Genomic DNA, 18,941 nt, shown 5'->3' on the forward strand with positions numbered 1-18,941 from the left:
ACATCCGGCCTGCACAACACAGATAATCAGTGGTGTTTCTGCCTGACTGTGCATGTCCTATATTTACTCCTCAGTTTGGTTATGTGCTCTCCAATAAAAAGTATCTGGTCAGATCCTGTGTTCCACTCTTTTAATCGGCAGAATGAATGTGTTGAATAAAACAGTGGTTTAAATCAGCTAGTTTCACTGATAGGGTCTCATTAGAACCAAAATATACAGACATAATAAAACAATAAAGCATAAAACTGCATTCATTCTTAATGGCTTTCATCATTTCATACCAGGAGAGGTCAAGAAATTTCACAAAATGGGCCTAGAATTAATTTCACTTGAGCCAGAATTAAACCTATTGGAGCTACGACTAAAATAGTTTGAGTTCAATCTGACCAGTGGAAATTAAAAAGATATTTCACTTGCACACGTCAGTCACCTCATGTCTCTGCTAGTCATCCCAACATGTCACCAGTGTTTAGAAGCACTAGATTAACCTATCTATAACCCCACTGAACACAGCATGGAATAACAAAAAAAGCTAGGACTAACGACAAAAACAGGCAGGAAAACTCAGCATCATTTAAGAAAAATGAATCACAAAAGACCATAAACATTTATCACCAAAATCCAAAACTAAATAAAAACCTGGCGCCAGAGTTTCCAGAAGCGGACCTGATCAGTGTTGTTTCATTAGTGCCAAATTATCATTCCAGTTCAGAAAGTCCATCCATCCGGGCTACAGGCTCTCCAATGAAATCAATCATTAAAAGGCCCCAGTTATCACTAACATCCTATTATTTTTCATCGTAGAACTCCAATGGGAATGTAAAAACTAATGTAATTATCAGTGACTTACTGGAAAACATAGACTGGAGGTTCCAGGAAACATTTTTGCTTTCTGCCCAGCTGTCTGGTGGTGATTTAAAACTGAAGGAGGAGACTCCTGAGCTGGATTTATTTTCCTCGGTAACAAAACACAGATGATAATAAAGTCAAAGACAGTGTGATCTGATTAAACAAGATAATCTAATGATGGGCAGGTAAAAAGAGAGAATGCTTCTGGAGAAAACCTGACGCACACTCCTAAGCGTCGGCTTCTGTATCGATAATTTGTTGCACTAAATATATTTACTTTACTTTTTTTGGAACAAGTTCATTCTTTATGTTCCTTCAAACCATATGTTTGAGCCAAGATACTGTTGCCTTTTTATTAATGGCCCAATATTTAGTACAGTCTAACAGTAAACCAAAGGCTTCATTTACATGGACAATATTCTGCAAGTAAACTGAAATGTTTATAGTACTGTTTATATTGACGATAAATAAAATGCGCTGATAAGATATGATGTAAACATGCCACATTCTGCCAGAAATATAACAGAAGAAGTTTTTTTTTTTCACAGACTTTATTGATAACACTGAATTCACACAATTGAAGAAAATGACCAAGATGGAGCCTCGTTTTCAACGTTGCTTCCAACGTGGTGCCAGCTTCACTTGTTTGAACGAGTGGTTATTTTTCTACCTCCTTCCTTTTGTTCCTCCTGGAAACTTGTCATGGCACTTGGTGTTTTACCCTTTGTGGAGCAAACATGCTCATAGAGAACATATTTATTTCACCAGAGATGACTAGATCAAGTGTTTACATGGTTATTAGGTGCAGATATTTTCCCATTAAATCATATTGGTCAGGTCAGTCTGTTCAGGTTGATGTGGTTAGATGAAGCGGTTTATTCAGATTATTACTGGAATACTAGTGTCCATGTAAGCATTGCTCTATGTGACCTATTTCTTCATTACAGCGCCAAGAATACATGCATAATGGATATAAACAAAGAAGTACTGTTACTAATTTTGGATATCCTAACCGCTTTGTAGAAAGGACACTAGAATTGTAAACTTTATTTTGGGATTCGTGGTTCAAGTAGGAATCCGTGAATTTGGACCTGTGTCACGATTTAAGGTTTTGTGTGTGTTTTATGTGGACTCGCGTAGGAATTTCTTGCTAGCAATCTATATTAAATTAAATGCTTGATATTTGCTATGTGTGCACACTAAATATAGCAAAAACTATGTAATACAAAACATAGTAAAAGCACAGTTTGCACAAAGCTCCATAAAATACATAATACTCTTTTTAATGGTGCTGCACATTGATGAATTTATGTGTGAAAATAAAGAAATACATAAAATACTCTGCAAATAAATTTCATTTATGTGTACTAAAAATTTAAACCAAAGTTTAAGGGTGTTTTAAAACCTTTGTGAGTATTAAAGCAGTGCTTAAAGGCAGGGTATGTATTTATTTATTTATATGGCGCAATTTTGTCCAAATTCGATAATAGCCTGTCAGCACATTATAATTCAAGTGTTTCTAGAGAACACTTCTGTGCCTCCTCCTGGCTGTGTTTAAAGGCTTGATAAAAAATCATCCCGTGGAAGTTTTCCACCAATCATAGGCCATTTTACCGAGTGTCGCTGTTTGTAAGTGTTCCTATTGGTTACTCTACGTAAGTCGTGCGTGTCCACAGCCCATTGGTAGTCAATAACTGTGGCATATAAAACGGGGGGGCGTGCAGATTTTACATACCCTGCCTCTAAGAATTACACCCTGTACCATTTTAACATAGTTCACTGCGCAGCAGTCCTCCACGATAAAGTGCTTTCATGCAGTGAATTTTAGGGGCAAAATTACAAACCAGGGTCGAGGAGTGATCCCCTCCCATGGTGTTCACAGCAAGTGGTTTGCTTTAGCACGAAGTTTTGTTCCGTCAGCTTGGAGCGGAGACAGGCTGCAGCCGGCCGTTCAGCAGCGAGGATTGCCCATTCTGCAGTAACAGACAGTTTTGAAGAGCCGACACTGGCAGAAAGCGCAGTAATCACAGCACACATTGCCAGGAGATTTACAGTTTCCCCAGAGGGCGACGCAGCCAGCAGGTGGAGGAGGACGCTTTTTCACCCCAAATTTGTTCTGACAAACAAGGGCAAAATAAAAACAATACGTGAGATAACAACGTTACTGCAGTTTACTGTGAGATACATATCTACATCTTAACAACTTTAATTTGAGTATTAATGTGAACATCAAAACATATTGTGCATTGTTAGAGAAATGGAGTACGTACTTGATTTTCACAATAATCATGACACAAATGACAAATGACTTGATGATTCAAGGTCTATGCATTTATTAGTATTTGGTTTATATGATTTTGATTTTTAAATTGAAAAACAACAAAACAAAAAGTTATCATTTGACTTAACTGTCTTTTTACTAAGTTGATTTAAATAATAGAGTTGAAAACCCTCCAAACTGCTGTATTTTCTTACAATTAAACTAGAAGTAGCCTACATCTGATATTTGTGGCTATCAAGACTTGTGCACCACTCCCACTTCTCCATATTCAGAAGACACACGATCAGACATAAATTCAGTCATAATATCTCAAATTACATCTGAATATTTAGGTGAAGTCCCTTCTACGCTTCGACCAACAAAAGCTTTTCATAGAGAGCTACACAAAATCATTGACAGCTGTAAACAACTTATTATTCTTCACTTCATTTCTCTAACTTATGGTTTTACATGAATGAAATAATGACTGTTTTCTTGTTTAGTTGTATTTCTGGATCCTTCATATATTAAAGAATGACAGGTAAATTTACTTGTCCTGCATTTTTTGTTTTTTCATTTTAAACGATATAATGAAATGAAATGAACTCTCATGTAGGCCTTTTGATTGATAGACATATATATATGTCTAGTTTAAAACCAAACTTAAAATATCAAAAAGTACCCAGACCTTCCAGTCACGTTAAATGACCAAGATCAGAAGCAAACAAGTTTAAAATAATCTTGTAATCAGAATTTGTAATTTTTGATTATTTGAACATCAAATACTGTTGAAAGAAATGTTGCTAGTATCTGCACAGGTTCTGTATTATGATTGTTTGATTGCAGGCCAACCTTTTTTGGTTTCTTCGTTTTCTTGTTCTTCTTCACTGATTTCGGTAACTCTGAAAGAGAACAATAGAAAATAACCCATCATCAGCGTATACAGTGATAAAGACAATACCTTGGCAGAAATCCAGGCTTTATCGTTGATACTACTTTTTCACTTACCCACGATAACAACAGAGGGTGATCCTATTTCTAGGTTTTGAGACAAGGCATTGGATACAACGACTCTGTTGGCGGAGAGTCTCTCGTCGGGGATCATGTGTGCAGAGCCAAGAAAGTACTGTGTTGCAGCGAGGAGAAAGCAGCCAAGCAGCAAGGAAGCATGCATCTTTCTCTGGAAGGAAGTAACCACAATGGACGCTTGTTAATGTTTGTTTCAGCAGAGAATGCAAATGAATGTACACTTTATTTAGGTTAATCCTCACATTCATGGATGTATCTTATTAGCGTAAACAATATATATCAATTTACAGCTGTTTGTTCCCACTGTTTCAAGGTTCGTCATTTTGTCTTAATGATTCACATTTGGATTTCATTATTGAGTGCCTGAACGTAGTCAGAGAACAGCAAAGACTCGAATGCTTTGTTCAGAGTCCTCTGCATTTCTCTAACTGCCGTACAGTAACAGTGGCTTTCTGGCTTCTGGTGCTTTTTGAATCCAATGTGTAAACAAAATCCACCCAGTAAATGCTAGACGTTTGGTTGAAAAAATAAATGGTCCCCAATGCCTCGCAGTCCTCCTTACTGATAACCACCCTTTCACCTTTACTATAAAGCTCTGTTTCCTTTTCATTTGTCTTCTGATAGTGGTGCCTGCAGGCTCGTCATCTCTGTAAACACTGACCATAATCCTGGGTGTAACTGTTGAAAACTAGCAGCTACGAGTTAGTAAGAAGAAATGTTTTAGCTTTAGTTACATTGAGTTTCCAGGCTGTAACTGAGTGAGCTGTCAGTCAAAGCCTTTCCGTTCACGTAGATTCACATCCACATGCTGCCCTTGTGCTGCCTTTGCCAGTCATGTGCGTATTGCATCATGTGTATACATAGCATTAATTTCAAGATGTGAACAACTGACTCTCTCTCTCTGTATCTCTCTATCTCTCTCTCTCTCTCTCTCTCAAGTTGGGCAGCCTGGCCTGTTGCTGCCTTTAATTGTGCAGCACTGTCAGCAAAAATGGGACAGTTCTACAAACAATCAGTGCCATTGACCCACACACATGTGGAGCACACACATCGGGTTTTAAAAAGTGTTGGTAACATAGGTGTTTAGCAGTGAACCACACAAATAGCTTCACATGCTACATGAGTTGTCCAGGACGTTTCCTCCATCAAGTTAAATTCAAAACCAGGCAGGTGAGCGGTCAATGTGCGTGGAGGACCTGGGGGGAACATGCAAAAATATTTCCAATTCGTTATGAGATCGGTGAAGCAAAGACCCTGGTGGACGGCCATAGTATTATGAAAGTATGGGAAACACTGCATTAAGCCCACCCAAACACATAGTTCATCAAAAATGTACCTCCAGCTTTAGAGATCTGTTCAAAAGTTACATGATATCTGGGTATTCTAACTCTTCACTTTAAAGGAAGTAGAGGAGAGTTTGGGTATGTCGAGCCTGTGCATGGCTGGCAAAAATGAGTATTAATTAACAGGATTAAAATGCATTACTGAAAAGGAATTCGCTCAGACTCAGTTGTATATAATAATAACAGTGAGGAAAGGATATTAACCAAGACCTACAAATGTAAGACACTATGTGATGGGCATACACTGAATATAAATGTGGCTGGCTGCAAAGAATTGATTAGAACTAGGATGAATATTTGTCTTCCTTTATTCAAAGTGTACATATCTTCTTAACAATAACACTCAGCTAAACTTTATTACTGTGATGCTGAGTGACCTGGGACTTAAAGGAGCTCTCCCTTCAGCACCACGTAACCTGACGACCAGAGGTAGAGTGGAGGTATTATTGCTTTCCACAAGAGAAATCAATAACAGGATGTATATTTTTTTCTTTCTGACCTCGTGTCTGTCTCATGATTGTGTTACTTGGCCTCTTCAGAGTAATTGAAGACATTTGGGTGTTTTACTGATGCCTGTGAGAATATTATCTTTCCTCATTTTCACTTTATTCTTCTCAGAAATGTCCAAAAGTATTTATTGTGAAGAGGCCTATCAGTTTAAGCGACTGAATCGACCTGTCAAGGTGAAATAAATATTAGGTTTAAAATGTATTTACACATTTATTGCAGCATGATCTATTTTAGGAATTTATTGGGTCAACATTTCATAAATCTGAAGAATGTCTGAGAATAATTGAGATGTGTAACTGCAAAGTTTTCCAAAATTGACTCAACATGTACTTAGAAAACAACACTTCTCGTTGAAATATGGTTATTTAAATGCTGGATAAAACACAGACATGTGTTTCCTATCTCATTCTTAACTTGCAAATCACCCGGGATGATTTAAAACTTCTATCAAGATGATCTTGTGAGGATATGATGCTTTGCCACCCTGCACTCTCCTGCAGTACACACCTCATATCTAGAAAACTTCATGGGGAGAAGCGAGCCTTCACAATTCATAAATCTGCTTCCACATCTGTGCATATTATGTAACTTGCTTCTGTCGTTGCGTCACCTCTTCATTATTTTTTGCCTTTAAAATTTATCAGTGGACTGAAGCCTCATGAGAAGCAGTCGCCCCAGTTCTGTGTTGATGCTTTAAAGTTTAACCGCATACATCGAGGTGGCTCGAGGTGCCGTTTGATATGTATGTGTCTGACATATTTGCTTGACGCTTCCACTGCTTTCAAAGGAACAGCTTAAAGTGACACCCAATAATCAGTCAGTCGTTTGAACCCTGTAGGCACCATTTTTGCGGTTTCCTGTTTCCTGTTTTGCAAAGTACAGTGAAGAGAGTGTGGTCATCTCGGATTAATGACGCTTTCAGCAAAACAATCACTGGTGGAAACTTGCCAAATAACTCAAACCAAGTAAATATGCAGTTCTCAGCCGTTTGAAACTCACGTCTCATGATTGATAATGATATAATTAACACATCTCCGTGGACAGCCCTGCAGATGTGTTGTGTGGAAACTTTAGCTGATATTTTAATCGGATGAATGTGATGTAATTTTTGGCTTCTAAAATGTTTTTATGTTGATTAAAATTAGACTGTTACGAACTGTTCCCACTGTAGCTGTGAGACTAATTGTGCATTAGTTGTTGGCTAGAGAATCTCGTAGTTGGCTATTTACTCATTTGCAGGCAGTGGAAATTGTTTCGCCATGTATCGGAATTTTCAACCTGCTCGTCTTTGGGAAATTAAATCATTTTGCAGCTGCTGTTTGGGCACACACAAGTTTAACGTGGTGCTCTGGAAGACGATGACTAAGGGTTCACTTTGCAGAAGAAGAAGAAACTATATTTTCTGTAAAAAAATAATAATAATAAAAAAGTAATAATATATATGACTTTCATTTAGATTCCTTTTAGCTTTATTGCTTTCTCCATCATCTTTTAAAATAATTTTAATTGTCAGTACTCAGCTATAAGTCTGAGTGATTAATTCAGCACAGCAGGAAGTCGCCAGAAGCTGTATATACAGCAAAAATGATACATGTCATAAAAATGCCCTTAAGGACAGTTCAAAAGATATTATTTTACTCTTTGCAGACACAGATATTACAGAATATTGTCAGGATTGTTGATCCACTGGGCAGTAGCACACAGGATCACTAAAAAATACAAAGTAGAAAAACAATATGATCAGAATACACTGTTGCTCTGCGCTTGCACCTTTTCTCAGTTGGTCTCTGAATTAAATGCAGTATAAATAAAAACTTTGCACAACTGTCTGTTAAGGCCAAGTCATAAAGCCAAATAAGAAATGACCAAATAAATACTACAGCTATTATTTATTTGTGGAGCAATGCCAATGAATGAGCTGCCAGACTTTTAAATGAATTCATGTTTGTTTTTTAAAAAAACATGACTAAGAGACCTGAAAGACCCTCTAGTGTTGCAAAAGTCTGAGGAAGATGAACACTTTTTAAAGGCATAAGACACTCCTTTTGACCTTTAAAAGGCAAACCTGCCCAGTGGCTAGAATTCCCACAGGGCTTTTTTGTATTTTTTTTGTCCAACAGCATTGTTGCTGTTAATTGGCAATTGATCAGGGTGAGAAAGGCAGCAGCCTCTGTGTGTTGCTTTATGCTACACTGACACTGTGACATGTAGCCTTAGAGTATATGTATTCTCCAAAGAAAAGTAAATAATCGTGTTTAACCACCACCCAGTACGAAGTCAACAAACCGCGGGAGTTGATCGTATTGTACATAATAGTCAGCGTTCCAGTAAAACAACGTCTACCGACAATGTTTACAGTTGTTACCTTTTGAAGTCTATTTCATTAGATGATGAGAGGATGACTCTATAAATAGGACTTGAGGTTGGAACTGACAATCAAATGTTTTTAACTTTCCCAAGTTAAAAGCTGGAGTGAGTGTTACCTTTCCTTTGCTGCGTTTACCTGGACACCACTATTTCCTTAATGATCAGTGTAATTGACCATCCAAAATGAAAATACTTAACTTTACCACCGCAGTCAGACTGAGGGCAGTGGTCCAAAGCTTCGCTGTTGTCATATTTCTTATCACAGCATTTAGGGACCATGCACACACCCCAAACACTTGACAGGCAAATGGCTATTTTTTTTTTTTTTCTAATAGCGTGAGTTTCATGTCCCTGATGGTGCCATTAATTTAAACAATATGGAGTCTGTTGTCATATGAGGAAACGCTTTCCTTTCTAGTCCGAGATTCTTTCTCTAAATTCGAACATCATTATGTCAGGTCTGATCCTGTCAAGCCTCCACTTTTATTTAAACTGCTGGAACCAATGTGGAGCAATTTAAATTATTTGACAGCAGTTTCGTGAAAACATGAGCCGAAAAACAACACGTGTGGAGCTTATGCGCAGCTCACGTGACGCTGTGGATGAAACTCGGTCACGTATATTTGCAAAACTCCAAATAAGCTCCTTTTTGTAAATATTGTTGAGGATAATAATTAAAAAAATATGTTATTTAATACGTCTGTTCATTTACTTTACAGCCACAGAGGTTTTCAATTTCCTAACACATCACTCTATCCCGATATTCTTCCCCATGTAGATGTCAAACACAAAACCCAAGGCCAAATAAATAATTTGTGTTTTAGAGAATGAAATGTATGAAAATGTCAGAAAGGCGTGGACATTTTTCAAGATTATTTTAAAACACTGTACATCATCATCTTGTGATCCATCTCATCAGCGATATTTCCACGGATGATCGCGTGTCCCAACTTGAATCGAGAGCTCGCTATTGTGGTCGATCCAGACATTTTTAAATCGATCAGGATCGGTACCGGGCTTCATAGAAAGCAGATCTTTTGTAGTTATTTATTTTACGCTTAACCCACTTTGCTCCCAGTGTGAACTCTACTGGTGTATGATTGTGAGGCCGTTGGTGCGGATTGGCAGCCACGTTTCTGTTAGTCTACCAAAGAACAGCTCTTACTACTAAGGTAGTTTACCACCACTAGGGGTGGTGAATAGAGCATTTTTTTTATCACCAATGATAAGACACTACATTTAACTAGCTTGGCTTTGACAGCCCTATTTACTTGTTACAGCCACACGGTGAAGTAACACAGGAAAAGCCTTTATGAATCTCCAGGGGAATAAAATGTGTTTGTTTAAGATTGGGCCGAGACTCAAATCAGCCGATACTGATTATTAAAGGGTGGGAATCGGATTGAAGGGGCAAAAAAAACTCCTCTCTTAACCAGGGTTGTTTTGTTCTAAGCTCCCTTCATGGATCTCCACATCCGACCTGAAACAACTTCTTCTGCTACCTTGGTGTCCAAGTTGATAGACCTGGCCTGTAAGCGGTCTACGTTCCACTTTAATAAGTTCCCGACTCCCTCGCCACCTGTTCCTTTAGCATTCTTGCACTAACTCTTTCCTACTTCGTCTTGCTGGTCCCATCAATACGTTCCACCTAAAGAAGGGTTAGTTCAGTCTGGTGACAGTTTCTTGGAACTTGGAATTTTCTTCCCCACAAATATCAGCCCCTGGTCTTGTTTCAATGCTAATTAAGACCTGAGGAGGTGGCAGGCCTACATCTTGGCCGTGACGTACTGACATCCACGGCCTCCCCTGCCCTCCATGTCGAGCCCGTCCTAACCTCGATGCCAGCCTTAGAGACTTTTAAGGTTCATTTTATTGCTGCACCTCCTCTGACTCTGTGAATTCTTCCTTCAGGCTGCAAATGGGGAGGTTCAGCTTGTTCAAGGATTTATCTGCATTTCTCCATATTTGCAATTAAGTGTGGAGGTATAGTCTAAACATGCTTTGTTTTCCTCACTTTTTGCAACAAAAAAAAGATCTTTTTTATAAACTAGATGTTGAGAAACATACACATTATTTCTGCTTTTCAGTGTTATGGAAAACAAAAAGAACAACTTGTGGTGTTACTCAACCATTCTCCTTTTGGCCTCTTGACCTCAGTGTTCTGTGACACACTGAGAGCATTTTGTAATTTATGTTGCACTTAAGTGAGCAACACACGCACAAGTTACACACCCTGACAAGAAACACATTTTTACAGCCGCATCCATTGTACAGGGCAAGATTTGCGTTAGTATGAGTTTAAACTTAAAGGCTTGAATGCACATGAAATAAAAAAAACAAGTTAAAATTTCAAAATTTTAAATTTCCAGCTGATTTCCCCTCTTAATGGCTGCCAGCTTTCATTAGAAAGGGCACACTTTTAGTAGATTAGACTAAGACAGGTGGGAGCTGTTTGGACTACTGTGTGACTAAATCATTGAGTACCAGGCAGTTGCTTTTATGCTTGTTGTAATTATCAATAAAAGAAATGCAAATTAATCGAAAGACAAGCTGCTGGAATACAGTAGTAAAATATATTCATTATACTATGTGATCCATGTAGGATTGTGCCGTGAAAAGTCAAAAAAAGTCAAATCAAACTTTATTTACGAAGGCAATTTGGCCGAGATCAAAGATGATCAGATGTTTCTTTTCTTTTTTCTTTTTTTTTCTGGCCACGCCCCGACAAAACATCTGACTTGCAGCGGGTGGAAGTGAACCCAGAGATCCCCCTTCATACTTCTTTTTCTGTTTGAACACACACACACACACACACACACAAACTGGTATTATCTGAAGAATCATGTCTAGAAAACTATGGAGGAAGACTAACATCAGAGCGGGCCCAGTGGCCTGGTTCTCATTTTGAAATAATTGTCAGTAATTTCCATCACCATGGATTTTGGCAATAAACTCACAGGGCTCCTTTTTTAAATTGACCTGCTCTGCTGGCGGCTGGCTCCACTTTTACACAGTACCGCCTCCCTTGGTTTGCCTTTTTAAAAATAAAAAAAGTATGTAGCTGACCCACCGGCGATATTTTATCCTCTTTTTGTTTTCCATCTGCGAGGATCTTACTGGAAATCAAACTCAGACTATGATGGTACAGACTGGTTAAAGCACCTCCTGGTATAAATGTGTATTTAAAATTATTAATTTTATTTGGCCCAGAATTAATGATGAATTAAACACCACACCTATCTATCCATCTATTAGTGTGTCCTTTAGAGCAGGGGCGTCAAACTCATTCTAGTTCACATCCCTGTTGAACGGCAATTTCAAATCATCCCCTTTGTTTTAGTGCAAAGTACAAGTAAATTACGAATATGTTTACATTTAATCAACTATCCTTTTATGAAATTGAATCATTTTTCAAATAAAAGCAAATCCATCTGCTGATAGCTCTAGGTCTCAGTGATGTGTCATGTTCACAGCTCTGACTAAAACAGACACAAATAGGATGCATTTACACAAATTACTTTCATTTATTTTTTTTTTATTTTTTTTTAAAAGTTAATGTCTTCAACGCTTTTCGAATTCATCCCGTGGGCCAGATTTGACCCTTTGGTGGGACAGTTTTGACCCTAAGGCCATATGTTTGACACCCCTGCTTTAGAGGGTGAGGGATTTAAATAGACGATTAATTTTTTTTAAATAAATGCACATTCATTTGGTCTTTTCCACAAGAATGTACTTACAAAAAAACAGTAGTATTATGTGATCTAAATACACAACATTTAAATTTACTTTTAAAGCAACAGCAAGCACCAGGTACCAGAGGCCGCGACACCAAACCATTATCGAAAAACTACCGACAACAAAGACGGGACCGCGCCTCACGTCTCCTGTGTCTAAACCAACAAAAAGCTATGGTCAACAGTTGGTACGTACCGTCTGCACCTGAGTGAAAGGAAATAACTCTTCCTACCAGGATCCGTATTCTTCAGTCCTCCAGACCAAACAACAAGGACACAGATACTCACTGCTCATACAGCTCAAAAGACAAAGTTTTATTTATTTAACTTTTTTTTTTTCTTTTTCCTGGGGAATGGGTGAATATGCCTTGTCTGATTGTCCAGACGCCAGAACCCAGAGAGCAGAATATTTTTAAACTGAAGTGAATGTTGTTAGCCTTGTGGGTTTTTGGGTGTTTTCCCTCCCTGGGTTTTGTCTGAAAGGCTGCACATACACACACAAGTATGAAGAAGTATGTAATAAATAATTTTTTTATTAGAATTAAAAAATACAGCAGTTGGTAGTCGTCCAGTTTGTTTGTGTTTTTACCAATATGATTCAATCAGGTTTCATTATCCTAATCTAAATATATATACATATATATATATATATACTAGTCCTTCCTTGTTGGTCCTTCCTCTTAGTGTGTTTGATTAAAAGACCTTTGATTCAAGGTTCTCTGCACTAAAAAACACAGCTAAATTCCTACGTGCAGCACAAAACTTATTTGTATGTTTTCTTATTTATTACTGTGTATCTCACTGCCATAGTTATGATGTGGTTAAATGTACCAAAAACGACTTAAAGGAAAAGACACAACTAAGCTGCAATAACAACAATTCACACAATTACTGGGAATAGAAAAAGAAATTTGTCCTCCCAGAATAAAGCTCCATTTAAAGGAGTATTTCACCAAATCTTCTACAATCCACTTTCCCACAGTCTGCTTCAGTCCATTTCAAATCCTCACCAGTATATATATATATGTATATATATATGTATATATATATGTATATATATATATATATATATATATATATATATATATATATGTGTGGCTGCTGTCTGACGCTCAGCGAAATATACGGTAAAATCTAAATAACTGACAAAAAAAGAGTCGGTTCTCCATGTGCTCATATAATAAACTCCTTTTCACGTTTCACATGTCCTGGTGTTCATTTATTTTTTCCATAAATTATTTGTCCCTGGAGCTTTAGGTTCAAACCAGGTCAGTTTAAATATTGCGGCCGAAGCCATGATCCATTGATAGTTTTAACGAAACAAGAGTATCAGTTAACATGGTGTGGCAGTCGCACCCAACGCGGCTAATGAGGAGTTCAGTGACACTCTGACAGCTTGCTTGACTTTCTGGTTCAGTTATTCAGGACGCTCCCCGCGGGAACAGTAAACTACGGGTTCACTTTTCGGCTTTTTTTTTTTTTTAAACAAAAAAACGAGGAAGCGCATATGTTTCTTGGAGCTGTGATCTTCTAACCATAAACGAGCCCCCTTGCTCTTGTAATATTAAATGAAGACCATTGAAGTTAAAGTGATTTTGAGTTTAAGCGGAGGCTGTGGTCTGGTTGTCCGAGTTGTCACGATGCGTCATAGTGACTGTTGCTGTGATTACTGTTCAGTGCATTAGATAAAATAATTCAGACAGTATCTAAAATAAAAGGCAGCCTTCTCTTATATGTGTAGTCGAATTATGGAGCTTGACTGCTCAACATTCATTTGTGATCTTTGAAAATATGCTTTGAATTTGAAGCAGCTCCAAAAAAAAAAATAAAAAATTGGAGGGTATTTGCCTGTTTTGTGCTGGTTCTAATGTTTTAGTAATGTAGCTGATTCAGTTCACTGTGTGCACATTTTTATTTTATTTTTATATTGAAGATATTTTGTCGTTCTGAATTATTTAAATTGCTTTCCATTTTAACAGTCAGTTTTCATCTCATGCTCCAAGCAAATAAAGATCTGAATAAGGTTATGTGATTTTTTTTTTTTTTAATACAATATAAGTTATATTAGTTAAAAAAAAGTGACGATCTGTGACGTTATGGTCCAAGAAACCCGTTATGACGAGGTCAAAGGTTAACTATTGATAACTCCTGATCCTGGAAACTGTTTGCTCCGTCTTCCGTCTCTTTCACCGCCGTGCGTGAGGCCGTTTTAAAAGGAGAGAGGACGGACTCCTGGCAGGTTTGGAGGGATGACTCTATCAACTCGGTGTCAAGTCCATCATCCGTCACCTGGAGCAGCAGCACGCTGCTCTCTTTTATCAGTTTGCAGTTCCACACGTGCGAGGACGTAACTGTATTTGAACACTTACTGATGCACCTTAATAAATTAAATACTTCAAATTGGCCAGTCCAAGCGTTTTTAATTTTATTTTTTTCTGTACACGGGGCGATATTGCCTTCCTCGGGTCACGATTTCCAACACACTCTGCAGGAAGGGTTTAATGTGGACGCCATAGAACAAGTGTTTATTTCCTCAAGTAAATACACATTATGTGTGTTTCCTATCGCAACACTGGAGAGGATGTACTTCCTGTTCAGGCCGCCGAAGACAAAGATGTTTCTACGTGTACACCTCCATCAACTTCGTCCTTTACTCAAAGGACAAAGGGAAACTGCTACGTGTCATTCGTTTTTTCCTGTGTACCTTTTCAAGACACCCGTCTCTAAGAGGACGCTGCCATCCATCAGGTTCAAAACTTCAAACGAGAGCCGATCCATCATGTCTACGACTGGCCTCATTAGGAAGACCCAGGACACGGACTCTTTTCCGGCTCTACAGACGTTACATTGGACGTAAAGACTCAAAAATCCTCATTAGCCGTGTACATTTTCGTACACTTCGCACATTTTCACAATCCCTGAACAAACTGCACCACTTTTCTATTCAAAACCAGACATTTTACAGATTACTCATATATTCTTAATACTATTAACGTTTCAAGTTCATATTTCTGCTTTTCTGACTCGCAGTACCTGTTTTTAGTTTGTTCTTAATTTCTTTTAGTGTATTTCTTGTCGTCGTTTTGCACCCGACACAAAGTTAAATTCACTGGAAATGAATTGTTAATAAAATCAGTTCTGAGATTCAGACAGATTTCTATTCACACCACATCTGAATTTGAATATATGAATGTTAAAATAAGAACTGAATTGAAAAAGAAAGGATATGACACGGATAAAGTTAGTCCTTCATTGGACCCGCAGACGACTAATTTACTGTCAGAGCAGCAGAGAGGGAGGAACAGTAGCGCGCAGGATCGGCACAAAAACTAATGTATGTTAAATACTAAAATATAAAACGTAGCATTTAGTATGACGTGCACTATTCTGCCAGTTTTAGAAAGTAAAGTCTACCATAATTTAAGTTCACACTGAGTCGTAGTTCATTTCACGAACATAAAATTTTTTCGCTTTCTGTGGAGCACGCGTCCCCACCCCCAGCTTCCAAATGTATTTACCAAATTCATTATGTATTACCCATGATGCATCTGCAGCTTACTGAAAACAGACACAGGCGTTCTTCCATACCATTTCTCAAAAATGCGTTCAGTCAGTTTGTCAAATGATTCAGATGGAGAACCGACCAGAACAGGACACTGTTAAACAGAAGGCTTTAGCGGATAAATTCACTCATGAATCTTTTTGCAGATTTACTGCACGTGAGTGAATTCGCCGTGTTTAAGCGCGCTACAATAGTGGAGGCGCTTATTTGTTTTTTGTTTTTTTAAACCGCTTCAATAGACAGATAGAAATACTGAAGAACTTCCTGACTTTTTTTCCCCGCGCTGCACAAAAATGTGCAATAATTTACTGAAACAGCCAGGCACAGTTTTTCTCAGAAGTTGTCGAAACAGGAGACATTGGATATTTGTCGGGGACGGGATTAAGTAGTGGATTACTACACTTTGGTCACTCTGGTTTGTGAGAGATGGTGTATAATTGTATTTAGTCCTGATGAACTGCAGTGTGAGCTCTTGGTAATTGTGAGATTGGCTTTGGATACGTGCAGATTCCTTACTACCCTGCTCAAATTTAGATTGTTAACATTTAAAATATACAGTATTAGTAAATGTTTCATTGAAACGGGATCTGGTCATTGTGGGCAGGGTTCACAGGTAGATTTATCTCCACTATGTAACCGCTTCGGTTCATATATGGTTTTTAGAACAGCTACTAAAATTATATTTTAAAAGAACAGGCTGAAACCATTTTTGTTGTTTTTTGAATGTACCGCCATAAAAAAAATTAAATTTAAAAAAAAAAAGTAAACTTTAACCACTAATATGTAATCAATTGTTTCTTTTACTCTCCTTTTAAATCCCAAATGTTTTCTTTTTTACAGCACACAACCTCACTGCACAGACAGGAAAGTACTAATAAAATGCTTTGGCTTCAGCTAAATGCAGAATGTGAAATGTGTGAATAACAATTAATACCAGAGAAGGTAGTAAACACTACAGAGGATAATACTTCTGTGCAGAATGAATACAAAGCAACATGTTGGACAAAGATGTTTAAAGGTCACAAGAAAATTGGCTTTATGATAATCCGCAGCCCAGTTTAGAAATCGAAGGACTCGGTATCAAAGTGAGGCACAACCAGAAAACTTCAAACATATGCTTTGGCCATCTGACTTTGTTAATACCAGGTAAGCGTCCAGATGGAGTTTTAAATTTCTTTCCTCTGTCTGGAGTAAAGGCAGCGAACAGATCTCCCCTGACACGGTGAGCACTCTCAGTAAAATGACATGTAAAGCATGTTGTGGTCTTTAGATTACGTTGGTCTCATCCCTCGTTATCGTTCACTCTAGGTAAAGTTTTGATCTTATATCGATAATTCATTATCCTTTATACTGCTGCTATTTTATGGATAAATCCTTTTGTTCAATAACTCAAAAAAATTGTATTTTTTTCTATTTCTTTTTTCCATATTGGCCACAGCCAAAGGTAGATCTTTGTTAAATAAAAATTCAACAAAAAAAACAAGATCCTTACAAATGTTATACTTCTCATTTATTTTTATTCCCTATTTTATTGCCATAAGAGAAATGTCTGAAGATCTTTAGCGTGCGGCACTGAAATGCTCGGCTTATCTCTAATATTATTTCACTTTTCACTTTGATATTAACTTTTGCAAACATTATATTCCTCATTGTGATTTATTGATTAAGGTCTAACTAGACATGGAGTAAATCATATTTTCTCACAGACTTTCCGTTGAACTTGAATCTGCAGTTTTTCTATATATACATATATAATTATTATCTTAAGACATGTTGAAAAAGACTGTTGCAGATTAAATACTGAACACATTTTATATATTTTATTTTAGTCTTTATTAAAGAAATCCTAAGCGGTTTGGAGTTTCTCAGTCAAGCCACTTCGACGGACCGTTGCAGATTTTCATCTTTCATCACTCCTCGCACTAGAACAACAGGCTGCCGGCTCCAATAAACTGAATTTTAATGTGTATTTGTGGTTTCCTTTCCAACGTTTATTTATCTGTCTCAATGCGGATGTCAACACCGATTCCTGGTACATGCCGCAGTCGATAGATGGAGCCCCAACGGCGCCAAAGCTCCGCTTTGAACGAAATCCGGAAAACTTCTCCAGAGTTTTCAGACATTGTTACCGCACAAGCGAATGCATGCGCATAGATTTGCAGCATAGGTACAGTTAAGGTTGAGCGTAAATGAGTCGAACGCTCGCATCGTGGAATAAATCCAGGCGTTTAAACACACAGAACATGAGCGACACATTTCTGTTTATCAGTGGCTAATTTGTTTCTCATTAACAGGCCCTGATTTAAATTTTACCGGTTTAACATGGAACATGTCCGCCGCACTTTACAGGCCACTGCTGGGAAAATATCGTTGAAGCAGCTGGCACACAATTATTGAGGGAACAAGCCCACAAAGGATGATTTTCTCTCAATTGTGCTGCCTTCTTTTTTTTCTGACTGAGGATTAAGGCATTAAAAGGAGCTTGTTCTGAAATTCCTCGCCTGCATGCTACAAGATGTCTCTGTTGCATGTTCCTCGCCGCGCCTTTTTCAAGGCTAAAACGATTTCCTGCAACAGTTTAAACAAAATAAGTCAGGAGGAAAATTTCCGCTTGCCTTACCTGTAGTTGCCGGGCCAGCTGTCTCTGAGTATATCTCTCTCTCAGTTTCACGATTCTATAGTGTGCCGCTCTTCGCTCTTCTTCTCCCTCCTTTTTCTTTTCTTGCCTCTTTATTTCTCTGCTTCTTTGGTCCGTAACTCACTACACTCCTCACACTCCTTTTCTCTCCTCACTTTTTTCTCACTTCACCTCTGATTTCGTTCAGATTTTTTTTATTTTTCCTCAAAATATTTTCCTTTCTGCTTTGTTTCCCCCTCGCTGCCTTTGTTCGCCTGGCTCTGTCTCCCTTGTGTTTGCGACGGCTTTTCCCTTTCTGCAAACACCTCTCTTTCTCCCCCTCTCCTCTGTTTCTTCTTTTATCTCCGCTTAAGTAGCAGTACCTTTCCCTGCTGCTGATGATGAAGACATACTGGGAGGTTTGTACCGGGGAGGCGGGACCAGTGCCGCAGTCATTTGGGGGATGGGGAAAGGTCAAATTATGCGAAGGATGGACAGATAAATGCAAACCAGACTCTCTGGAGAAGTGGTGTTAATGGCAGGTGTTTCCACTGTAGCCTTGTGCTACATTAGAGGTTGACACCAGCCTAGGAAAAATTAATCTGCCTCCTATCTTTTAATCAGTTTCATGTGTCTGTGATGTTCAGTTGCGTTGTGATCACAATTTTTG

At 38.1% G+C, this 18,941-nt stretch overlaps 1 protein-coding gene across 1 annotated transcript; it reads right to left on the minus strand.

The window, feature by feature from the left end:
• Positions 1-115: 115 nt before the first annotated feature.
• Positions 116-18,671, minus strand: asip1 (agouti signaling protein 1). The gene is made up of 4 exons (XM_047584208.1): positions 18,275-18,671; positions 4,118-4,289; positions 3,962-4,011; positions 116-2,965 (listed from the first exon to the last, which is right to left on the minus strand). The coding sequence occupies exons 2-4, from the start codon at positions 4,281-4,283 to the stop codon at positions 2,801-2,803; spliced, it is 381 nt and encodes a 126-aa protein (XP_047440164.1). The 5' UTR covers positions 4,284-4,289; positions 18,275-18,671; the 3' UTR covers positions 116-2,800.
• Positions 18,672-18,941: the final 270 nt, after the last annotated feature.

Source organism: Mugil cephalus, chromosome 4 (assembly GCF_022458985.1).
Source record: "Mugil cephalus isolate CIBA_MC_2020 chromosome 4, CIBA_Mcephalus_1.1, whole genome shotgun sequence".
NCBI classification, from domain to species: domain Eukaryota; kingdom Metazoa; phylum Chordata; class Actinopteri; order Mugiliformes; family Mugilidae; genus Mugil; species Mugil cephalus.

Coding starts and splice junctions, on each gene's coding strand:
- asip1 (XM_047584208.1), bottom strand. CDS start 4,283: ATGCATGCTTCCTTGCTGCTTGGCTGCTTTCTCCTCGCTGCAACACAG. Junction 4,012..4,117: donor ACCCTCTGTTGTTATCGTGG/GTAAGTGAAAAA, acceptor GTTCTCTTTCAG/AGTTACCGAAATCAGTGAAG. Junction 2,966..3,961: donor AAACGAAGAAACCAAAAAAG/GTTGGCCTGCAA, acceptor CTTGTTTGTCAG/AACAAATTTGGGGTGAAAAA.